At 43.5% G+C, this 23947-nt stretch overlaps 1 protein-coding gene across 4 annotated transcripts in view; it reads right to left on the bottom strand.

The window, feature by feature from the left end:
• Positions 1 to 23947, bottom strand: part of LOC105471308 (KIAA1549 ortholog) — a 201853-nt gene that overhangs the window by 114947 nt on the left and 62959 nt on the right. For all 4 annotated transcript variants that reach the window (XM_071094402.1, XM_071094401.1, XM_071094399.1 and 1 more), the window contains exons 3-10: positions 20496 to 20584; positions 19243 to 19420; positions 16798 to 16928; positions 14716 to 14899; positions 12718 to 12777; positions 11340 to 11488; positions 6448 to 6625; positions 1853 to 2037 (exon numbers count right to left, since the gene is read on the bottom strand). In XM_071094402.1, coding sequence (XP_070950503.1) covers positions 1853 to 2037; positions 6448 to 6625; positions 11340 to 11488; positions 12718 to 12777; positions 14716 to 14899; positions 16798 to 16928; positions 19243 to 19420; positions 20496 to 20584 — 1154 coding nt within the window. The remainder of the gene's footprint in view (positions 1 to 1852; positions 2038 to 6447; positions 6626 to 11339; positions 11489 to 12717; positions 12778 to 14715; positions 14900 to 16797; positions 16929 to 19242; positions 19421 to 20495; positions 20585 to 23947) is intronic.

Raw genomic sequence — 23947 nt, 5'->3', positions numbered from 1 at the left:
TAGTTAACTCCCTCTGTAACAACATTCTTCACCAGAACAAAAACATTTCCAAACCTATTGTTGATCTTATTTCAATGAAATTCACACTATGGATCATTTAGTATACCCAGCACGTTTTTTTCCAGGTTTCCCCATGCCATTCACCAGTATAACAAGAACAAGAAAAGAACCTTAGCAGACTATGTAAATAATAAACAAAGATAGGTAACAAACATATTAATGTATAAGATGCTTTTAATGTACTTGATAGCCATAAGCTTGCAATTTAATAAAGATTTTGCATTTTTTGGTTAATTCATATGAAACAAGAAATTTTCTTTACTTTTACAAAAGTAAAATAAATTTTAAAGTAATGCATATTTTTTTTCCATTCAACAGGTCTAGGTTTGTAATATGCAGAATTTTTCATACCAAGACAACCAAAATAAAGTTTAAAAATAAATAGGGCAATCTTTTATTCTTTGTTTTTTGACTTTTGCTTGTTTTTATCAAGCTTTTAAAGCAGAATGAGTCCTCCAAATCTGGGAGACCCACAGAGAGTGCATGTTAATCCAGTAGACTGTTAATAACAGTGGACTGACTACCACTCCCTTGGTAAACACACTGACAGATACTTATGCTGTGCTAGTGAGCTCTCCTCTAGGCCTGGCATGTTTTTGCTCACACCAGGTAAGCTCAATGTTGACCAAAAGTCAATTTCTTTGGCTCTGAAACCTGACAGGACCCTTGAATACTATGGAAACTGTTGAAACATACGTGGGAAAAGAAAATTGCTATTTCTATAAAAACTTACGTTGAATGCTTTGGAAAGACATAGGAAAGACAGGTTACTTAAAAATTCTGCTGTCAAATTAGGTGTACGTGAATTAAGTCAAAAGTCTGCAAAGTTAGGGGATAGGGAGTGGAGGGAGGTATTAAAAAAATCGAGAGAACTTTGCATTCAGGTAGTGTTGCTCTTCTCTAAAGAAACCCAAACTGGAACCTGAAACTGACACATTACGGGTGTTGTTTATTTTAAGAAAGACCATACGTGATTCCTCTCAGTAGACCAACACTCAAAACAAAACAAGACTTGGGATATGTTGAAGGACTGACAAATAAATGCCCATTCATATATTTTAAGTTAAAATGTTCAAGGTATGAATTGTCCATTTTTAATGATCAAGGTGGATAAGTGGCCTTCCAAACATGGTGAACAGAAAATAAAGCAGCTGACCAATGGAGTTATACACGAAACAGATCAACAGATCTGAGAAAGTCTGCCTTGGTTCCTATCCTCTGAAAATGTCCAGGGGTAAAATAAATCAGAATTTGGCCTGGTGCAGTGGCTCATGCCTGTAACATCAGCACTTTGGGAGGCAAAGACAGGCAATCTCTTGAGGCCAGGAGTTCAAGACCAGCCTGGCCAATATGGCAAAACCCTGTCTCTAATAAAAATACAAAAAATAGCCAGGTATGGTGGCACATGCCTGTAATCTCAGCTATTCGGAGACTGAGGCAGAAGAATCGCTTGAACCCAGGAGGTGGAGGCTGCAGTGAGCCGAGCTCGCACCACTGCACTCTAGCCTGGGTGACAGAGCTAGACTCTGTCTCAAGAAATATAAAATAAAATCACAGTAGAACCCAGAGCGCACGTCATGGCTAAGCTTTTATACAGCTTCACATTCTTGGACTATATTTACTACCACAGAAGGAGGGTTTCAGGAAGCAGAAACAAAGGCGAAGGGATGCCACTACTAAAGCCAGAAGATTTCCATAAGAGCCCTCCCTCTCTCCCATCTTTCAATATCAAGAGCCCAAACTCATCCTATCCCTGCTTATGGGAACACTGGGGGAAGAGGCTGCCCCTTACCTTCTGACGCTGCTGAATGTTGGCCACAGTGTCAGGCTGAAAGTCCAGCTTGTCCGTGCGGCAGAGTTTCCAGTAGAGGATGACAACAATCACCATCACCACCAGCACCGGGATGACCACACCAACAATGACCCACAAGTTGTTGCTCTGGGATTCCGGAGACGGCCTCTTCACCCTGTCCACAGCTGCAGACAAAGAAGAAAGGTCTTTGAATAATTCCTTCTTCACTCATTTACTAGATTGCACGTATCTTCTACAAGAAACTCAGAAGTCCGTGACATTTCAGCTCAAGATAGCTGGTTCCAGGTTATAATCTCCAGACGACAGGAAATGTGACCAGCAGAGAAACACAACATACAACGTTACATCTAGAATACATCAGGGATTACAACAACATATGGATATATCCAAAGGTACATGGCTGAATTAATGGCAAAGCTCAATGAATTCCAGTTCTCCTGATTTCCAGTTTATTCTACTAGCTCACCCCTAACTTTTCACTGCAGGATCTTTCCATAGCAAAACTGGTTCTGTACAACTTTACGCAGGCAGTTCTCTTCAAAGGCGGACAGAAAAAACAGCTGTGTCTCCCGAACACAGTCCTGCCCCCTGCATCAAGTACCGCAGGACTCACACCCTCCCAGATCACATAAAGCACATGCATCTCAACTAGGAGTTTATGGAAGAAAACCCTTCCCCTCTTTCTCCCTTCCTCACTACTCCAAGTTTCTTGTGTTCACAAATGTTTATTAAGTGTGCTGGACACAGTTTGAAAGTTGGGACTTAACAATGAACAAGTGAAGTCCCTTGAGGTGCTTAGGTCCTAGTGGGGGAAAGGAAAAATGATCAAGTAAATGAATCACTGAATAATTTCATATCGCACTAGTGCCATACACAAAGCAAAACAGAGTAAGGAGACAGGACATGCGCACCAATGCAACTGGTCGCTTCCCCTTCAGCAATGAAAAATGACAGAGATGCTGATGTTCATAGCAGCACTATTCACGATAGCCTAAAAGATGAAAAGAACCCAAATGCCCATCCACAGAGGAATGAATGAACAAAATGTGGTATAGCCATACAATGGTGTATCATTCAGCTTTAAAAGGGAAGGAAATTCTATACATGCTGCTACACAGACGAACCTTGAAAACATCATAATGGAACAAGCCAGTCACGAAAGGACAAACAATGTATGATTCTACCTATATGAGGTACCTAGAAAAAACTCATAGAAAGCTTCTGCTTGGAATGATGAAGAATGCCGGAAATGCATAGTGGTGATGGTTACACAGCCTTGTGAATGTGCTGAATGCCACTGAAGTGTACACTTAAAGGGGTTAAATTGGTACATTCCTTGATGTATATTTTACCACAATAAAAAAAGAAGGGAGATGATCCTTATATTTTCCGAAATGAAGCTTCACTGTGTTAATTTGGAAACTGAAGTCCTAATAAGTGTCCCATAGGCACTGCCTTCACTGCCCCACCTGTGTCTCTCCCTAAACCTTTGAAACATGACTCATTGAAACGACGTTATTTAAGCTACCAGTTGAGGCGTTATTTAAGCTACCAGTTGCCAACTTTTACAGGAAGCAAATCTTACTCATTTTGGATCCACCACTCCCCAGCCTGCTGCCACACCCACCCCACCCGCCTCCACTCCCCACGGCCTAGGACAGTTGCACTTTAACTCCTCGGACACTTAATGTCCATCACTAGCTCTTTGCTTTGCACATGGTGCCTTATTGCTCATTTAAAATGCTTCCTGTTACATAAATGGATCATCCGTGAAGTGCTACACTTCTGCACTCATTCATCCGGTCTCGACGCCAAATCTTGTCTTTTCAAAAACGTCTTAGTTGTCATGGGCAGGGACTAAGTCTTATGCTCCTTTCACATCCTGTGATGGTTAACACCTGCTATAGGATCAAAAGGTATCTGCTCAAAGACGTAATAACACAAAGGGTTCTTGGTGCTGGTTTAACTTTGGGTTTAGACACCTGAGGGAGTGACGAGGGAGGGAGCAAGCATTCTAAATCAAATGCACCAGGGAGAAAAGCACAGATCAGAGCAGAGGCTGCATGGGATGTGGTAAAAAGCAACAAAGTATGAAAAACTTGTGTTTTTTAATTTGGGCTGAATATAGTGAATATATGTAGCTCATTTTGCACAAAAGCAACAGACAATATAGAAGTAGGAACAGAATCAAACTGAGAAGCTGAGACAACTGGACACTCTTCTTAGTTCTTTTGTGGGTGTGGTTGTTTGTTTGCTTTTCTTTTTGAGATAGGGTCTCACTCAATCCCTCAGGCTAGAATGTGGTGGCACAATCAAGCTCATGTGCAGCCTCCCGGGCTCAGGTCCTCCTGCCTCAGGCCCCCAAGTAACTGGGACCAAAGGCACACCCTACCGTGCCCAGCTAGTTTATTATTATTATTATTTGTAGAGATGGGGGCTTGCTATGCTTCCCAGGCTGGTCTTGAACTCTTGGGCTCAAACAATCCTCCTGCCTCTATCTCCCAAAGTGCTGAGATTACAGGCATGAGCCACCGCACTTGCCCTCTTCTGACGCTAACCTAGGAAAACCCTGATGAGGCAGAGGTTGATCAAACTGGGCCCTGACACCAGTGTCCTGGGGCTGCCTTTGGGCTATCCCTGGTGTTGACTGAGGCTTCCTTCAATCACCAGCCTGGAGATCCCAGGATCTTTACCCATGTGGTTTTCGATACAAAACTGAGGAAAAGAGGTGCAAGATCAGATGTGAAAGGTGCCCGTATCCTATTGTAATTAACTGTTTAAAATGTCAAGCGCTTGGCTGGAGTAGGGCACGTGTCCTACAATCAGGAATAGCATATATGAAGAAATGTAACGAAGTGCTTTTGTTAGTTTGTGCTCACTGCTTTGGAGGAGAACACATCAATATATGATCGTATCTCACATACACAAACACAAACTGCCAATGGGTATTTGCTTAAACTCTCCCATCATCTTCCATAAAACAGAGAAATTATGCCCATCAGCTCTCATCTCAGTTGGTCTCCAGGGACAAGTACAGATTTCACAAGAACCTTCTACTATCAAGGATAATTTTAAAGCTATCATTTTTTTAAAAATTGTCTTTATCTCCTACATGTTCTCCGTATAGATTTTTCTGTATTCTCTGATGTCGAATTCCCTCTAAATGTTTACCTCTCCTTTTATTGCTGGAAGCAAGTTTTACCATTGTCTTACCAAGACTGCTTGCAGGATCATAAAGGAAAAACATCGACATTAAAAGAGGAGTCTGGGCCAGGCGTGGTGGCTCATGGCTGTAATCCCAACATCTTGGGAGGTCAAGGTGGGAGGATCACTTGAGACAGGGGTTCAAGACCAACCTGGGCAACATGACAAGACCCTGTCTCCACAGATAATAAGAAAAAAATAGCTGGGCATAGTGGTGGTGACTGTGGTCCTAGCTACTCAGGAGGCTGAGGCAGGAGGATCACCTGAGCCCAGGAGTTTGAGGCTGCAGTGAGCCATGATCAAGCCACTGCACTCCAGCCTGGGTGACAGAGCAAGACCCTTTCTCCAAAAAAGAAGAATCTGATTCATATCCTAAAGGACTATTTAGAAAAATACACTCTTCCATGTGCCTCCTTTTGTTCATTTCTAAATACTCAAAATCTGTGAGGGGGGGCTGGGCGTGGTGGCTCATCCCTGTAATAATCCCAGCGCTTTGGGAGGCCAAGGCGGGCAGATCACAAGGTCAAGAGATCGAGACCATCCTGACCAACATGCTGAAACCCCGTCTCTACTAATAATACAAAAATTAGCTGGGCGTGGTGGTGCGGTCCTGTAGTCCCAGCTACTCGGGAGGCTGAGGCAGGAGAATCACTTGAATCTGGGAGGCAGAAGTTTCAGTGAGCCAAGATCACACCACTGCACTCCAGCCTGGCGACAGTGAGACTCCATTTAAAAAAAAAAAAAAAAAAAAAAAATGTGAGGTGGAAAGGAAATTACTTACAGCAGCCAGGGCCAGGCAAGCAGGAGTGAAACCTTCCAACAATAATAAAGAAACATCAGAATACCTCTGTCTACACTGTGGAGTGGTGTGAGGATAGGTGGGAGAGAAACAGGACTGAAAAGGGGAAGGATCAAGGACTTCTTTGTGTTAAAAGACCCTGAAGGAAGCCAATAAATTCAGGGTGCACCTCCCAACTTCCTGCATGACTCACTGTCCCCGCCAATGTTCAAAATATGACATAGAAGATTTTGGAATAAATACAGAGCAAACACACTATTTTGCCTCAGACAAAATTTATAAAAAAAGCAGCAGTACAGGAATGAGGGACAGATATTAAAGTTGATGTACTATAAATCACTCTAACACCCCACCTACAAAATGCTAGGTAGAAAAAACAGCAGTAGAGGCTAAACCTACAAGCAATTGAAATCCAAATAAAGAAGGTCTTGGTGAATGAATTTTAACAACTGGCACTTCACCATCAGGGTTATACACACATCGGAATGCTTTTACATTCAGAGCTCACTGTCAGAATGAGCCTGGCTTTGGAGCCCAGCACAGCCCAGATGACAACACCTCAGGCACTTACGCTGGGCAATGGCACCTTGAATTCGGTAACCCAAGATAATGGCTGCTCTCTGGAGGTCCATCTTGTTAATCAGGTCCGACGACTTGACTGCACTAAGTCTTTCTCCATCTTGATCCTCCACAAAGTAGATGAGCTGTACAGGATTGTCATCTCCCTCCAGCCTCGACACATTTACCACCTGAAAGAGCAGAAACCATTCACATTGCAGAAGCTCGTGTTTCTGGATGCCCTCTCTCAGGTTGCTGAACCCTGATTGTATCACTCAGGATTTATTCCAACCCTCATAATAAGCTCCGTAAGCCATTCGGGGGCCCAGAATCACCATGGTGCTCTCTGTTGATGAGAAGAGGGACAACGGAGAGTTCCTTTGTGTGGAGTAACACGTCGCTTCATCTCGCTCTACATCTTTTCTGGGGCAAAGGGGCAGGGAGGATGCACAGAATCAGGGCTGGCGAGTCCAGGTGGTCTAGAATCATCCCCACAATCTCTGACGTGCTGACCACGTCATAAGAGAGCATCATCCGCTCAACATTAACTATAGGATTAGGTACACCCCTGGTTCTCTGAAACTATTAATGGTTCTACCCAATCCTTTCTTCAGCCCATTGGTATTTCCTCCTCATTCTTCTAGGGCAGGGCTTCTCGACCTCAGCTCTACTGACAATCCCTTGACATGGGGTGCATTGTAGATGGTTAGCAGTATCCCTGCCCTCTACCCACTAGGTGTCCCCACCCTGCACCACCCAAGGTACAACCAAAAACATCTCCAGACACTGCCAGATCCACCCTGGAGGACAAAATCACCCCCACTCACCACTGCTCTATGGACAATAAACCTCATAAATTCATAATCTTGTGGGTCAAATAATACTTTGATCCATCCCAAAACTTCTCTCTCTGGTGTTAAAAGGCAGTCTTTTTATACCCTTATTTCAAAATCTAGCACACTTGACATATCATACCTTTTCATTTCACTCTATTTCTCTTAATAATATGCAACAATTTTATTGCCCCTTTAGACTCCAGCAAAACTCTGAACTTCCATCCTGAGAAAAGGATCAGCGATGGGATGGCTCCGAGCTCCTTATTTTATACATGCCATTTAAATTGCTGGTCTCTACATCTGCCATTGGCAACATGCAGCTGCTACTTCTCTGTCCACATGTATGGATTTGTAACACCGCCCTGTGCTCTGGACACAGCTGCTGGACTCCTCCTTCACCATGGGAAACTTCCGGCAGATCAGCAATTTCATGATTTCAGTGTGAACTCCTTCTTCCAGATCGTGTCTAAAGATCCTTAACAACACACGTCCAAACCCTCTTCCCTCAACAATCTGTTCTTTATGCTTCATCCTGAGAAGGACTCATTGTCCTGCCCTCTGATTGCTATTTCAAAGCCAGTCTCCTGACCACTTGTTCCCCAACCACCTACTCCCTCCCTGACAATGGTGCTGCGATGATTAATTTTTCATTAGCTTCTAGAATGGAATGCTATCCAAGGACTACTGAAAAGGAAGTAGATTATATCCACCTGACTTTCTACCCATGTACCTCCTTACTCCATTTTAAAAGTTCTAATAAATTTAAAGAATACAGTTTCTTCTTCTAGAAATCACAGTCCCCAAAATCCAGTGATATCCACCTTGATTAAAGATTCTACAAGTCTATCTAGTGCTCTGGTTTGGATGTCGGAGCCTCTCCAACTCTCATGTTGAATTGTGATCCCCGATGTTGGTGATGGGGCCTAATGGGAGGTATCTGAGTCATGGAGGCAGATCCCTCATGAATGGCTTGGTGCTGTCCTCGAGGTAATGAGTTCTTGCCCTACTAGTTCCTGAGAGAGCTGGTGTAAGAAAGGGCCTGGCACCTCCCTCCCCTCTCTCTCGCTTCCTCTCTCACCATGGGATTTCAACACTGGCTTCCCTTCGCCTTCCAGCAAGAGGGGAAGCAGCCTGAGGCCCTCACCATGACACCAGCACCATGCTTTTTATACAGCCTGAAGAACCATGAGCCAAATAAACCTCTTTTCTTTACAAACCCAGCCTCAGGTATTCCTTTATGGCAACATCAATGGACTAAGACATCCAGGTGGAAAGTAAGCCAGGAAAATCTAATCCCAGCATCTTTTCTAGACTACTGCCTATCAGATTCCTATCTGGAACACTTATAACCATGATATTAAGGAATCATCACCACTTTGGTTAACATTTTCAATTTCAAAATGTATCTTCTGAGTAAAATCACCTCTCTCTAGAAATTACATAGCTAACTAATGTTGAAAACCACATGCAAAAAAATGCATAAAGAATAAAATGAAAATCAACTAAAATTCAACCAACCAAAGAAAATCACTGTAAACATTTTAGCATTTTTGTTCTCCCCTTTCTCCATGAATTCTATATTAACATTTGGATTACATGGAATACATACTTTGGGGCATCTCTTCACCTGAGTTTTGTTTTTGTTTTTGTTTTTTGAGACAGAGTCTCACTCTGTCACTGAGGCTGGAGTGCACTGGTGTGATCTTAGCTCACTGCAACCTCTGCCTCCCAGGTTCAAGTCATTCTCAAGCCTCAGCCTCCCGAATAGCTGGGATTACAGGCACACGCCATCATGTTCGGAAAACTTTTGTATTTTTAGTAGAAATGAGATTTCACCACATTGGCCAGGCTGTCTCGATCTCCTGGCCTCAAGTGATCCACCTGCCTTGGCGTCCCAAAGTGCTGGGATTACTGTGAGCCACTGCACCCAGCCCACTTGAGCATTTTTCTATATCACTCACTAATTTTTTTTAAATGACTGCATAAAATTCCAACACATAAAGATTTACTATAATTTTATTCACCCATTTCCCAATTGCTGGACATCTAGGTTGTTTCAAACATTTTCAATTTACAAATTAAGTTGTGATGAACAGCTGTGTAACACTGTACACAAATCCTTATCTACATCTTCATGTTTGGTCCCTCTGAGGGGGAAGAGAAGCAGAGCATGGCTTATCAGCAATCTATCAGATGGCACATTGGCCTGTATGTGCCACTTTCACAAACCTGCATGCCTGCTAAGGGAGCTTGCATGTCAAATTTAGCCCCATATTATACACTTTCATGGTGTCCTGTAACTGTTTCACGGGCAGAAGTTAACTTACACTTAGACCTTGGGCTCTATGAAGCCAGGGATTGTTGAATAAGGCAAAGCTTTTATAATGCACTCTCATTTTTATTCTTTGTTGATACTTACTTAATGATTACTCTCAATCGTGATTAGTTTTTAAATTTCTCTGCAACTTACTGCATCTCGCAAAGGAACTATTTTAGTAACCTAAGGACTGCATTTCTGGGAGGGGGACAAAGAGTAATGATGAGAGGGACACATTGGTAAGAGGGCTAGAGGATGATGATGCAGTTCTAGGCAACACTTCCCCGCTCCCGCCCCCCACCCACAGCCAATGTCATTTGCATCTTTTTCTCTAATGCCTCTAACCCACCCACCTCCCTACCCTGCCTGCCAGCCCACACCCCCTGCTTCAGAGTTCTACCCTGCTTTCCTGTTTCTGAAATGCCATAGCTCTAAATATACCATTTTCGTAGTTCAGCAAGTCAGCAGTTGTTAAGAAAAAAATCCACATAATTCATATGGAGATGGAAATTAATGACAGCTCCCACCTCCAACTTTCTGTGAGTACGGGCATTTTTAAATGGGTCACGTTTCAATTCAAACAAATCTGTCTTTTGTAACCTGTTTGCCAGTTTACCAAGTAAAGAAGATTTAGGGTAATATGAGACAACCAGGTGTCTCCGGTGGTGGGCACCTGTAGTACCAGCTACTCAGGAGGCTGGAGCGAAACAATCACTTGAACCCAGGAGGTGGAGGTTGTAGTGAGTTGAGATCACGCCACTGCACTCCAGCCTGGGCGACAGAGCGAGACTCTGGGAAGGAAGGAAGGAAGGAAGGGAGGAAGGAGGAAGGGAGGAAGGGAGGAAGGGAAGAAGGGAGGAAGGGAGGAAGGAAGGGAGGGCAGAAAGACAAGACAGACAGACAGACAGACAGACAGACAGAAAGAAAAAGAAAGAAAGAAAGAAAGAAAGAAAGAAAGAAAGAAAGAAAGAAAGAAAGAAAGAAAGAAAGAAAGAAGCTCAAGTGAAGAGAGGCTACAAACGGATGTAGGCAGTGTCATCCAAATGTCAACAGAGAATTCATGGGGAAAAAAGAATGGAAGGAAATATGCTGAAATGTTTAGTGATTTTCTTTGGTTGGTTGAATTTTAGGTGATTTTCACTTTATTCTTTACACATTTTTTTTACACGTGTTTTTCAAAATTTCTCTAATTGGCTATGTAGTTTCTAGAGAGATGTGATTTTGCTCAGAAAATAAATTTAAAACTGAAATTGAAAATGTTAACCAGAGTGATGACTCCATAATACCATGGAAGCAGAGAAGATGAAATGCTCAAGCAGAGGGCAGCCCAGCTCCCTCTATCTGATCTCCTGTGGTCTCTTCCAGTTGAATGATTTATCACTACAATGCTATCAATAATACTGACCATTCTATCAAACAGGCTACACTTTTGTTAATTAAAAACTACTATTTGATAAACGAGGTCCTGTGATGATATGGCAACCCAGTAAGACAATTCTGCTCTGCTCCGCAAGGTCTACTGTTATACTACTACTTACTAAGGGCTTGGTAAATATTTGTCTAGACTCCAGTTGAACTGAAATGCTGCCAGATTCAGTGTCTACCCAATATAGCAATCGGTGGAAATCAGAATTTTCTCATGGCACTTCGCATTTACATAAAAATACAAGGTTTTAGATGGAGTGTGCACTCACACACAAGCGCTGTCTCTCTCCCTCTCTCTCCCTCCCCTCCTCCTTTGATGTGGAGTACCTGCACCACGCTGTTCCCTGCAGCTACAGTGGCCCTTCTCCACATCCGCCTTCTGGTGGAAACCTCGCTGAGCAGCTGGGCCAGCTTGCGTTCCATCTCGGCTTGAAACACTTCATTCTGGAGTTGCTTCTCCACGACGCCCAAGAGAACTACATTTAAACGAAAACATACATGGCACCCAAGACAAGTCAGCAGTAAAAAAAATGGGGTGTGTGTGTACGTGTGCGTATGTATTTGAAATTAATGCAAGATTGCCATAAAATGCCAATCCCTAGACAGGAGACAGCAAAAGGAGAAAAAGTGATCATGAACGGGGAGAGTCCAGGAAATGCAGCCCATGAGTCTATCTAAGCTCCAAACTCTCAGTGTTACCCAGACTGGTGGCCAGAAGTCCCAGGAACTCGGCACGGTAGGAGCTTGGGCGTGAAGGGCGCCTACACAAGATCAAACATTTTGTCTGCACTTATCTCAACACTTCTGGAATTGGTGTGAGTTCATTGTCTTGCCTTGAGACTTGGACTCACAAACTAACTCGAAAAAAGGAAGCCTGCCCATCTTTAGTTATCTACTTCAGACAAGATGATCTCAACAGACAATCGCTTGCCAGCATGGTCTGGGAGGAAGGAGCATGTGCTTTTCAACCAGAACTGGTTTAAGTTTTCTTTGAGATACAACCATGGGCAAGTTACTTAATTGCTCCAGAAATTATCTGGAAAAGACCGCTGATGGCAGCATGCAAAGCAGTGAGGCCTTGATGTGGGTGGGATGCTGTGCGTTCAGCAAGGAGAACTTGCAAGGTGCAGGAACCCTGTGAATGGCAACTATCACTACTCCACATGCTCTCTCGTGCCCAGCTAGTTCCTGTGCTGCATGCATGCTGGATGGCTGGTGAGTATGTAACTACTGTTCAGACTTTTGTGCACTAGGTTAGAAAGCCTTTAACTGCAATGCCATACCTCTAAATATCTGACCCAGTCCCCTAAGGAAAAAAAAAAAAAAAGCTTCCTAGGTGCCAAGCCACCCTGCTTGTCCTTATTAAACTAAACAAATAACACTTTTAGAAAAGAAAATAAAAAGAGAGAGATCCTTGCTTCTGAACCTCACCCTGTTCTGGGTCAGAAGATTGTCAGTTCCTGTTAGACTGTGCCCTGAACTCGATGTATGAATTTTAAAGAAAGTCAGTCCTTTTTGTTCTATAACTCAGTGGGATACATTCCCACAGCCAAATTTGAATCCCTTTCTCATTCATTCTTTGCCAAGAATGTAAGGTACATTTTGCCCTAAATTTAGGAAACAGGAAAAGCAGCATCCTTCTCAATACGCCTGCATAAACTTCTTATCCTTACAGTTCCCAAAATATGACATAAGTTAAACATACCTGTTCGGACCCAGGAGGACTTCAGCAACTGAGATAAGTTGAGCTGTGGATACTGGAAGGCTACAAAAGGGAAAGAATTAGGGAAGGAGAAAAACCTCTGTAAAAAAAAAATTGCCATGTTTACAACAAAGTCCCAACACATTGTCTTTACTATTTAGCTCTAAATACGAAAGAACAAAATGTCCGATTAGTGTGAGGACATGGACAGTAGCAATTTCTGAACACATGAGTCTCAAGGAAAAAGAGAGAGACAAAAAGAAAGAAAAGAAGGGCCAGCTCCAGCCATGTCACAGGACACTGCTTCACAGAGAGGTCACCAGCAAGTTCTCCTTTGAATGTCACTGTTCCACAGCAATACATGTTCACACTGTGCCCCTCAGAGCCCTGGCTTTCCCAGCAATGTCTCAGGGTAAAATGACCACATGCATTGACTTGTCCGGGGCCAGCCAGTGTGCCCCACCATCCGGCATCCTCCTTTTAGCCATACACACACTGAGCACAACTGAAAGCGGCTCTTTGTAAATAACAGCTTTATCTCTGTCATCTTTCATATAGAATAACTTCTATAAAGTTATTCTTTTTAATTTAATTAACAATACACTAAAATAACATCACGAATCATTAGGCCATTTGGTTGTTTCATTTTGAAAAACAATTTGAATTTTTTTGGCCTGACTTCAACTCTGGAATCTACTATTTTTTTAAAATAAATGTCTCCCCTTTCCCCCATTGCCTCCATTTGCATTATGAACCTAGTTGCTTCAGTCAGGAAGAAAGGTTTTGTGTTTTCGCTTATTGTTGTTATTTTAAAATTTACACAGTAAACGTCACTCTTTTCAGCATACAGTTTTATGGGTTTTGATAAATGCGTATATATTCACATAATCATCACCACAATGAAGATACAGAACAGTTTCATCACCCCCAAAACACTGCCTTCTGCAGAAGAGTTTCATCACCCCCAAAACACTGCCTTCTGCAGAACAGTTTCATCACCCCCAAAACACTGCCTTCTGCAGAACAGTTTCATCACCCCCAAAACACTGCCTTCTGCTACCCTTTTGTAGTCAAACTTTCCTGCTGTCCTTAAGCTCTGACAACCACAGATTCATGCTCCCTCCCTAAGTTATGCGTTTTCCAGAACTCACGTACTTTGTAATAGCACCCCTCTACTCTCCGAATAATAAAGCCAGGCACAGTGGGTGAGCAGGGGTCTGCAGACCCATCTGGCCTGAATCTAATTTTATCAGATTTATATTCTGGCACTCAATCAGATATTTCGTTTGAAAAAAAGTGGTCCAGGTGAAAATACTCTGCGTGATACTAAAACAGAGAAGCCATGCCATTTGCATGTCATTACACATTTGTTCAAACCCACAGAATGCACGACACCCAGGATGAACCTCAATGTAAACTATGGGCTATGGATGATGATGATGCGTCAACGCAGGTTGATCACTGTAGCAAATGGACCACTGTCCTGGGGGATGCTGACAATGGGGGAGGTTATGAATGTGCGGAAGCAGGAGGCATACGGGAAATCTCTGAACCTTCCAATCATATCTGCTGTGAATCCAAAAACTTCACTAAAAAAATCAAGTCTTTAACTATTATTCTAAGTGAAGTAACTCAGGAATGGAAAACCAAACATCGTATGTTCTCACTGATATGTGGGAGCTAAGCTATGAGGACACAAAGGCACGAGAATGATACAATGGACTTTGGAGACTTGGGAGAAAGAGTGGGGGTGGGAGGGATAAAAGACTACAAATCTGGAGGAGCGTCTACTGCTCGGGTGATGGGTGCACCAGGACCTCAAAAATCACCACTAAAGAACTTACTCATGCAACCAAATACCACCTGTACCCCAACACCTTATGGAAAAATAATTTTTTTAAAAATCAAGTCTTTTAAAAAACTAAAAAAATTTTAAGAAGAGGTCTTCCACCAAAATGCCCGCCATCACCTCCCCAGCACGTCTGAGAGGGCCGTACTCACGCTCTGCGATCTGCAGTACTGGGTATCCCAGATAGAAACTGAACTCCACCACACTCAAGTTCCTGAGCAGCTCGCTCACTTCTGATCCATTCAAAAATCCCTGTGTGCTTTTAACCGCAAAGATGATATTCACCGGGCCCCGCCGAGGAGTCACCCTGGAGGAACTGACGGTGATATTCAAGATCTGAAAGAATAAAGTCAGAATAAGCTTCGAAAATAAAACATCCTGCTGAAAGCTTAACCGTGATTTCTCTCTCACAGGTTCTCTCACCGGTTTTTTTAAAGGAGGTAAAGTTTTTAAAGGAAACATAACTGGCTTTCTAACCTGGTTCCCTTTTGTAAGAGTTTAACTGCTCAGTTTATTGAAAATGTTTCTTTCATTAAGTGAAGAACTGAGCACATGTATAGCTCCTCCCACCCCAAATCCCACTGAAATAACAATAGGCTGAACAAAGGGGAAGAAATCCACAACAGCACTGAGAATGGAAGAAACCCAGAGGTTCCGTCAAACCTCTGGGGGATGGAGAAAGGATGGGATCGGATTGATATAAACCAGAACAGAGAAAGCCAGGATCCAAAACATACACAAGCACAAGCTGCAGCAGAGCCGAGGGCCGCGCTCCCCAAGAGGACCAGGAGGGGCCTGTGGCAGAGATGAGCGGGAATGAGGCCAAGAGCAGGCTATGCAGCGGCAATCAGTATAATTAATTACATGCTGTGCCAAAGAGCTGAGGCCATTGCCTTCCTCCTCTGTCCTTCCTAACTGCCACACCCAGGGCAGCAGAGGTGCTAGCAGCAGCCAGGCCCTCACCCAGAACAAGCCAAAGAACTGCTCCCTGGGGAAAACAAACCCCTGCCTAAGAGGACTATGCAGGTCTGGGCCCTAACCAAGAAGGTCGGCAGAGGCTAAGATAACTCCCGTGCACACCAGAGACAAAGAAGGAAAGAAAATGAATGAAAACGCAGCTGGCTCTGCCCTAAGACACACACTAAAGTGCCCCATCCCCCAGGAAGAGCCTCTTTATCTAGACGCTGGAAGGAAGGGGTTGTCTGTCTGCTTGTCTCTGACCACACACGGCACCCAGAGAGAGGCCCACGCTGACATACTCCGCCCCAGACCCAGCGCTCCAATGAATTTTCCCCCCAGGAGATGGAGCTGACGTAGAAAGAGATCCCCACAGCTCAAGGGGAAAGCTGTGCCAGCTACTAAAATGAACAACTTGGTTCTTCATTCCTAACAACAAACCAACAGTCTCCAGATTTCCAGAAACTAACAGCACAAAAGCAAAGCACCGAGATCAACACGCAGAGCAAGGAGTGCGGAGAAAACAGGAATGACTTAGGAAACAGAAGACGCATTTTAACAATTCTAATTAACATCCTCAGAGACTTTTAAGGCGACACTGCATCATTGCAGGAAAGCCTACAATGAAAATGGAGCAAAGAACAATGAACAAAAAGCTAAAAAATTCAATAGAGGGATTGCATAACATAATGCACACAGCTAAGGACTCAATTCATGACTTGGAGGACAACATTTTGTAAATCTGTAAAAACAGAGAATAAAGAGATGGAAAATATGAGGAAAAAATAAGAAACATGGAAAGTGGATCCAGGAGCACCAAAATCTATTTTGACATCCATTTTGGAAAGAGAGAGGAAAGAATATACAGGGAAAAAAATCAAAGAAATATAAAAACATCAGCCGTTTCCATACAATACGTACAACGCCTGTTCTTAGTAGCTATCTGGAAACAACAGTATAAGCAGGCATTCCCCCATTGGATATTGAGGTTGATACCATTCCTTTCTAGGTAATTCTTGAATTTCCTGAATATGGTCATGTTTCTTCAGCTCACCATATCTGAGCTCCCTGGGTATCAGCTACTCTGCAACCCTCAAAGAGGCTCAGCCCACGCACACCATGCCGACCCTACGCCACAGGAACAGATCAATCCCGACCCACGTAAACTGGGTTTCCGCCACTGGAGGGAATAAGAGTTAAGCACATCTTAAACAGTGTGGAACAATTTCCCCTTTAAGGGCTAAAGCCTTCTGCTCTGCATTCAGTGGTATTCTCACCTGCACAGTGAGGTTATACGTTCCCTGGTGGTGTTTCCTCACTTCAAAGAGAGCTGTCATTAGGCCTTTCTCGATGCGCTGGGTGAAGTTGCAGAAGCCAGTATCCACACTCGGAGGCACGAACTGAAGTACTGAAAAGAAAAGCAGTCAAAGTCCCACGAATGAGGTGTCTGTGTTTCTGAAGTATTAAGGAATCAAGAGAGAGAAACATAGTATCTAAATCAACTAATTCCTTCACAGCATGGGATTAAGTATTGTGATGTACCATTTCTACATATTATCTCATGGAAATGTAAAAAGTAACTTTGCAGTAAATGAAGACACGCAATGTGAAGGTGACTGGTATCATTTTTAAATGAAAAATATCTAAGATAAGAATTTGAGTATCAAGCCGGGCACGGTGGCTCAAGCCTGTAATCCCAGCACTTTGGGAGGCCGAGGCGGGCGGATCACGAGGTCAGGAGATCGAGACCATCCTGGCTAACACGGTGAAACCCCGTCTCTACTAAAAAAAAATACAAAAAACTAGCCGGGCGCGGTGGCGGGCACCTGTAGTCCCAGCTACTCGGGAGGCTGAGGCCGGAGAATGGCGTAAACCTGGGAGGCGGAGCTTGCAGTGAGCTGAGATCCGGCCACTGCGCTCCAGCCTGGGTGACAGAGCAAGACTCCGTCTCAAAAAAAAAAAAAAAAAAAAAAAAGAATTTGAGTATCAAAAGACACGACGGATGGAAACACTTCAAATATATATAAATTCATTGCAGATGAATTCTTGAATATTTATGGGTGAAATGACATGACAGCTGGCTTTGCTTTAAAACACTCTAGTGTCCACAAAAACGTTCATGGTGGATTGATGAAACGAAATTGGTGATGTTGATAATTTTTTTTAAGTTTAACCATGGGTATATGTAGACTTAGTATGTTATTCTCTCTACTTTTGTAAATGTTTGAACATGTCCACAATGAAAAGTTAAATATGATATTTAGAAATTACTGTTAACAGCCGGGTGCAGTGGCTTACGCCTGCAATCCCAGCACTTTGGGAGGCTGAGGCAGGCGGATCATTTGAGATCAGCAGTTCAAAACCAGCCTGGCCAACATGGTGAAACCCCATCTCTACTAAAAATACAAAAATTAGCTGGGCGCGGTGGTGGGTGCCTGTAATTCCAGCTACTCGGGAGGCTCAGGCAGGAGAATTGCTTGAGCCCAGAAGGCAAAGGTTGCAGTGAGCAGAGATTGCACCACTGCACTCCAGCCTGAGCAACAGAGCAAGACTCCATCTTCAAAAAAAAAAGAAATCGCTGTTAACTTCATATATATTTTAAAGTCTTTATCTTTTAGAGGCTATATAGGCTGAAATACGTGTGGGTGAGATGATATGATGCCTGAGATTTACTTTAAAATAGTGCAAGAGGAGGGGAAGTAGACGGTAGATGGGGGTGTGGCTATAACAAGACTGGCTAGGAATGGAAAAATGGTTGAAGATATACAAGAAGTACATGGTGGTCTGTTAAACTATTCTACGTACTTTTGTATGTGCTTGAAATTTCCCATAATTATAAACTTTTAAAAATTAAATAATAAGGTCGGGTGTGGTAGCTCACACCCACAATCCCAGTACTTCGGGAGGCCAAGGCAGGAGGACTGCTTGAGCCAGGAGTTCAAGACCAGTCTGGGCAACTTAGGAAGACCCCATCTCTACAAAACATAATTTTTCTTAAATTCTTTTTTTTTTTTTCTTTTTGGGATAGGGTCTCACTCTGTTGCCCAAGCTGGAGTGCAGTGGCACGATCTCGTCTCACTGCAGTCTCCACCTCCTGGGTTCAAGTGATTCTCCTGCCCCAGCCACCCAAGTCGCTGGGATTACAGACATACGCCACCATGCCTGGCTAATTTTTGTATTTTTAGTAGAGATGAGGTTTCACCATGTTGCCCAGGCTCGTCTCAAACTCCAGAGCTCAAGTGATCCACTCGCCTCAGCCTCCCAAAGTGCTGGGGTTACAGGCGTAAGCCATCGCACCTGGTCTAAATATTTTTATTTTTCATAGAGACAGGGTTTCAACATGCTGCCTTGGCTGGTCTCAAACTCATGAACTCAAGCGATCCATCTGCCTCAGCCTCCCAAAGTGGTGGGACTACAGATGTGAGCCACCACACCTGGCCTAAAAAAGATTTTTAAAAAAATTAGCCAGGCATGGTGGTATACACTTTTAGTCCCAACTATCAGGAGGCTGAAGCAGGAGGATTGTTCGAGCTCAGGGGTTCAAGGATACAGTGAGCTATAATCACACCACTGCATTCCAGCCTGGGTGACAGAGTGAGATCCTATCTCTAAAAATCATCATCATAACAATAAATTCTAACAATGATTTCCAATATTTTAGAAATATTAAAAAAAATGAAATTCTTTTTACAAATAAAAACAACTATACTGAGTTGTCTCACCTGTTTGAACTTGGAACCTGGACTCTGGCACAAGGAAAGAAGGTTTCACAGACAGGATTAAAGGAGTCTGGTCACGCACAAGCTTACTGTTTATGAGCACATTTATGACTGATATTGCCGTGTAAACAAAAGGACCGGATGTTACCAGAAAAGTGAAGTCAGTAAATAGTTCATAAACCTATGGAAATAAGAAATACAAAGACAATTCAAACTTAAAGGAAGTTGTGTTGGATAGAAAAATAAAAAATTATAAATAAACTAAAAAAACCAGTAGTTTCGAATGAAGGAGTGGTGCATCACGGATAATCAAAATTTTATTTCAGTTACTGCTTTTACTCTCTGCCAACCTTTGCACAAAAAGCACAAAATTATGAGAGCAGCAAGAAAGAAGAGTCAGAAATATGAACTGAATAATGAGTTACAGGGCATTCAAGGTGTTTGTTGTATTTAAAACACATAGAAAGGGGTACTTATCCTATTGAGCAGCACTGTCCAAAATAAATATGCAATTAAAACATTTCTAGTGGCACATAAAAAAACATAAGAACAAGTGAAATTAATTTTAAATACATTTTACTTAATATATCTAAAATATCATTTCAACATGAAGTCAATACAAAACACTATTAATGAGACATTCTACACTCCTTTTTCACTGCATTTTTGAAGTCTAGTATGTATTTTCCACCCACAGCCCATCTCGGTTTGGATGAGCTCCATTTCACTGCTGCATTGCCACGTGTGGGGCGCGGTTCTGGTTCTGGATGGCTCTGCTCTAGAAGGACTGTGGCTTTCTGGGATCATTGAGAAGTGGGACCAGCATGGGATCCAGTCTAAAAGATTTGGATCTCCATCTCTATCCCACCAAATGTCCAGAAAGATGCACCTGTACTCACTCTAACATCTAATTTAAACACGAATCCAAGTCCTTTTGTGTGAATCAAGGGAAGTAAAATCATGAAGGCTGTCACCCCAGACTGCTGCCTCTGGTCTGAGAGCCCTTTGTTCCAACTCTGCCAACACATCCCCTAAAGGACTAACCCTGACCTCATGTGCGATCAGGAAAGACCTCCCCAGCGCAGTGACAGTGGAGTGGAGATCCAGAGGATGAGCAGGAGTTAACCAGGAACAGACGGGGGGAAGAGAGGAAAGAGAAAGAGTCCATGGCCATAATCACCTGCCTCTAACCTGGGGCTCTCACATCAGCCCCAGGCCCACCAGACATCACACACTCCTGAGCCGCCGGGACTCACCTTCAGTTCCACTGCACGGTTGAAGTGAATCCTCAGTACTTCTTTGATTGCTGTAATGATGTACTCCTGCACAGCTCTTCTGGCCAGCACTACAAATGAAAGCAAACCACCAAATGCATTTTCATATCATTACGAATAACAAACACATCAGACTTCTGGACCCTAGCACTGTGCCAAAATGCATTAGCTGCTCTAAAAGTCTTCTTGTAAAATAAAGGCCAGACCAAGACAGAACAGGGGTTAAGGATCTAGTTGCTGCTAACTACGGCAGTGGGGACCTAGAAGACACCAGGTCAACTCTGCATAGCATCAGCTCAACACACTAAGAAAACCCTCTCTGCCCCAGATAGGTTAGATCAGGAATCAGCAGTGATGACCCAGCCAGGGGACAAGGAGCTTCCAGTTCTCATTTTCACCTGGACAAATTCCAGGCTGTCTCTCAGCTATGTCCCTGACAACAAAACATGAGGCTTTAAAAGCTCTCAGAAGTAATGTTTTTAAAGGCCTTAAGATGTTACTCAACAAAACCAGATGACATTTTCCTCTGTAAAATGAGGTCTCCTATCCCAATGATTCAAGGCAAAAGTGAAGAGTTTTTACCACTAATAATGGGGAAAAATGAGTTCCACAATTCCCACATATTAAAACTTTATGTAGGAAATAAAATAATTCTCATAACCAAAGTCCAGTTCTGTTTGTTTTCATATTTTAAAAGTTCCATTTAAAAATCTATACTAGTTAAGCCTGTCTCTCAGTGTTTAGTAAGCTTGTTCTTCTTTTTCCTATTTTTTCTCTCCCCTTCCATCAACTTCCCATAACGCAGAATTAGAATACACTTGATATTATAATTGTTTTCCATTTCCTGATTTTAATTTTTTAAACTGGAGATAGAGAATCACTCTGTATTCTTCATTCTTTAAAAAGCAAATGTTTAAGTTATATTTGATTGTTTTTTCCCAGGAATCAGTGATCTGAATTTTTTTTAAAGGTGGGCGGAGGCTTCTTTATTAGTTCATGAGACCACTGGAACAAATCCACAGCCCCCAACCACCTTGCTGAGTCACACCAGCAGCCAACTCCACATGGCCCACGTAGGCTCCAAGTGGGTTGGACTATGCCATAGATCTGAAAGGGAAAGATAAAATAAGTAGGAAGAGAGGGGGAAGAATGGAAAGAAAATGCCTTATTTAAGGAAGTAAATGAAGAGGGACAGAGAAATGAGGGAGGGAGAAATGAGGGAGGAGGGAGACAGGAAGGAAGAGGGGACAGAAAAGGAGGAGAGAGGGAGAGGATGGGGAAGGAAAGAAGGAAGACAGGGAAGGAGGGAGAGACGGAGGGAGGGAGGCAAGAGCTAAACTTGGGGGAAATAAGAGGCAGAATGGGAAGTCAGAAACAGAAAACCCCTGAAGAGAAAAGCAGGAAGAACACGTTGTAAACAGCCCCACATCACTGGTCCAAATGCCACTCTGCAAAGTCCTCATAGCCACCACCATGACCTCCACTTTCTCTAGGGAATCTGAGAAAGCTATAAAACTGCAACATTAGGATATGAGGACATCACTCTTTGGGAAAAGGGATCATCAGCAAACAAATATCCTACAGATCTTTTCCTAAATGAATGTTTCCCAGAGCTAAGAGAAGAGAGGTGACAGAGACTTCCAAGGCAGCACACGGTCAGAAAGGCCCTGGGTGCAAGCGCAGCTCACGCCTCCCAGGGCGCGTGCAGTCAAGTGCTTCCTCCACCATTACACACCCCCAGCACCCAGAGTGGCTCTGCTTTATCATCACAGAGCACACGTGAAGAATCCTTTCAGGGGTACGCAGAGTCACCTCAACCCCCTCGCCGCACTCTCTCACTAACAAATAACTGAAAAGGACAGCAAGTTCCAATCTAAGCGAAGATGAGAAATGAGCCGATACTTCCTCTGGGTCAAAGGTACCACCGGGAGGCACTTATCTCTGCTAAAAGACACAATTTAACAGCATGAACACCTACACACAACTCTGGACATTTACAAAAACTGTTCAAGTGTACTTACAACGGCTGAATTTTACTCCAAAAAGCTGTTAAAAATACATGGATGCCTAATACCCACAGCAAATGTCATTAAGTGTACACCACATACGAAAGTTAAATCCAGCTATGAGGACTCCTAAAGAAGCTTTCAGTAACTCTTTAAATAAGCTGCTTACAACTGACCACTTTGTAACAATTTTGTATCTACTTTGTAATAATTTTGTAAGAAGGAAGAAAAGTATCATGAGCACGAGAAACTCTTTTCCCTCCTCCCTGGACTACTCTAATCTTGAGATTCAAGTTCATGATTTTGTTCCAACCACATTTCCAAGCATAATTACCCGCTCCTCCCATCACTATGCCTAATCTCCAGCCATGATGACTGTCTCCTCCCCCAGAAGACACTTTCTCTTCATCCCCAGATGACGACATTCTACTCTTCCTTTTGTGGGAATCTCCAATTTCACATTCTTCCAAACCAGCTCTGGTTATCCCAAATAGCCACTCTTGGAGAACTCCATAGAAACCGCTGTTACTCTGTGGCTCAGTACCATCCTTCTAGTCCCTGAGCTGCTCACGGGAGGGCCGTGTCTTACCCATCTGTATATCCCTAGAAGCTTCCAGAAGCACCTCACACATACTAGGTGCTCAATCATTACTTGTCACGCGGAATAACGAATGCTTCCCTTTGGCGTGTAGGGAGCAAAGGCTGTCCTGACCTCATTCTCCAAAGCCATTCCCACTGGTACGATGTTGATCACTGACGCGTACCTGCCATCAGGATCCTCGCTCCCACCTGCTCAGAGGGATGGGGCACTGTCACAGTGAGCAGAGGCTCCCAGCCGCCCGCCCCGCCCCGACCACAGGGAGGAAAAGACCCAGCGTGTTCTCCTCCTCCTCCCCCTTCCACATTCTCTGCTCCTCTCCTTTCTGGTCCACTCCACCCCACTCCTCCTCTACCTCTTCTGCCATTTTCATCCCCTGTGTCATTTCTGTCCTCCACTACTACCAAAATCAAAACAGAGGACAGGCTGCTCGCCAACACCAGGCTGTGGTTCAGCACACAGTCATGGCCCTTGAGACCACACACACTTGTCATCTCTCATGAGGAAAAATGCAGAGACCCTGACCAAGCGGGCCACCATCACAGGATGTTACCCTTGAAATAAGTCTACCTGTCAGGCATGCCCTCGGGTGGGCGCCAGCTTCACGTGGCCAGATCAGCCATGCAACTGCAAGGGAAGCTGCTGGCCGGTCTGCTAGCAACCCAGGCTGCGGTGGGGAGGAGACCAAAGGCTGAGACTGGATTCAGAGGATATTTAGTCACTCAACTTTTCTTTCCTCGGGAACCAAGGAGCATTTACAGGGAGCTATGAGAGCAAAGTGCAGTCTCCTTTCGAGGAAAAGTAAGAATAGTAAATGAGTAAGAAATTGC

Source organism: Macaca nemestrina, chromosome 4 (assembly GCF_043159975.1).
Source record: "Macaca nemestrina isolate mMacNem1 chromosome 4, mMacNem.hap1, whole genome shotgun sequence".
Classification (NCBI taxonomy): Eukaryota; Metazoa; Chordata; class Mammalia; order Primates; family Cercopithecidae; genus Macaca; species Macaca nemestrina.
Note: the sequence above shows the minus strand (reverse complement) of the source record. Positions and strands in the feature narration are given on the sequence as shown.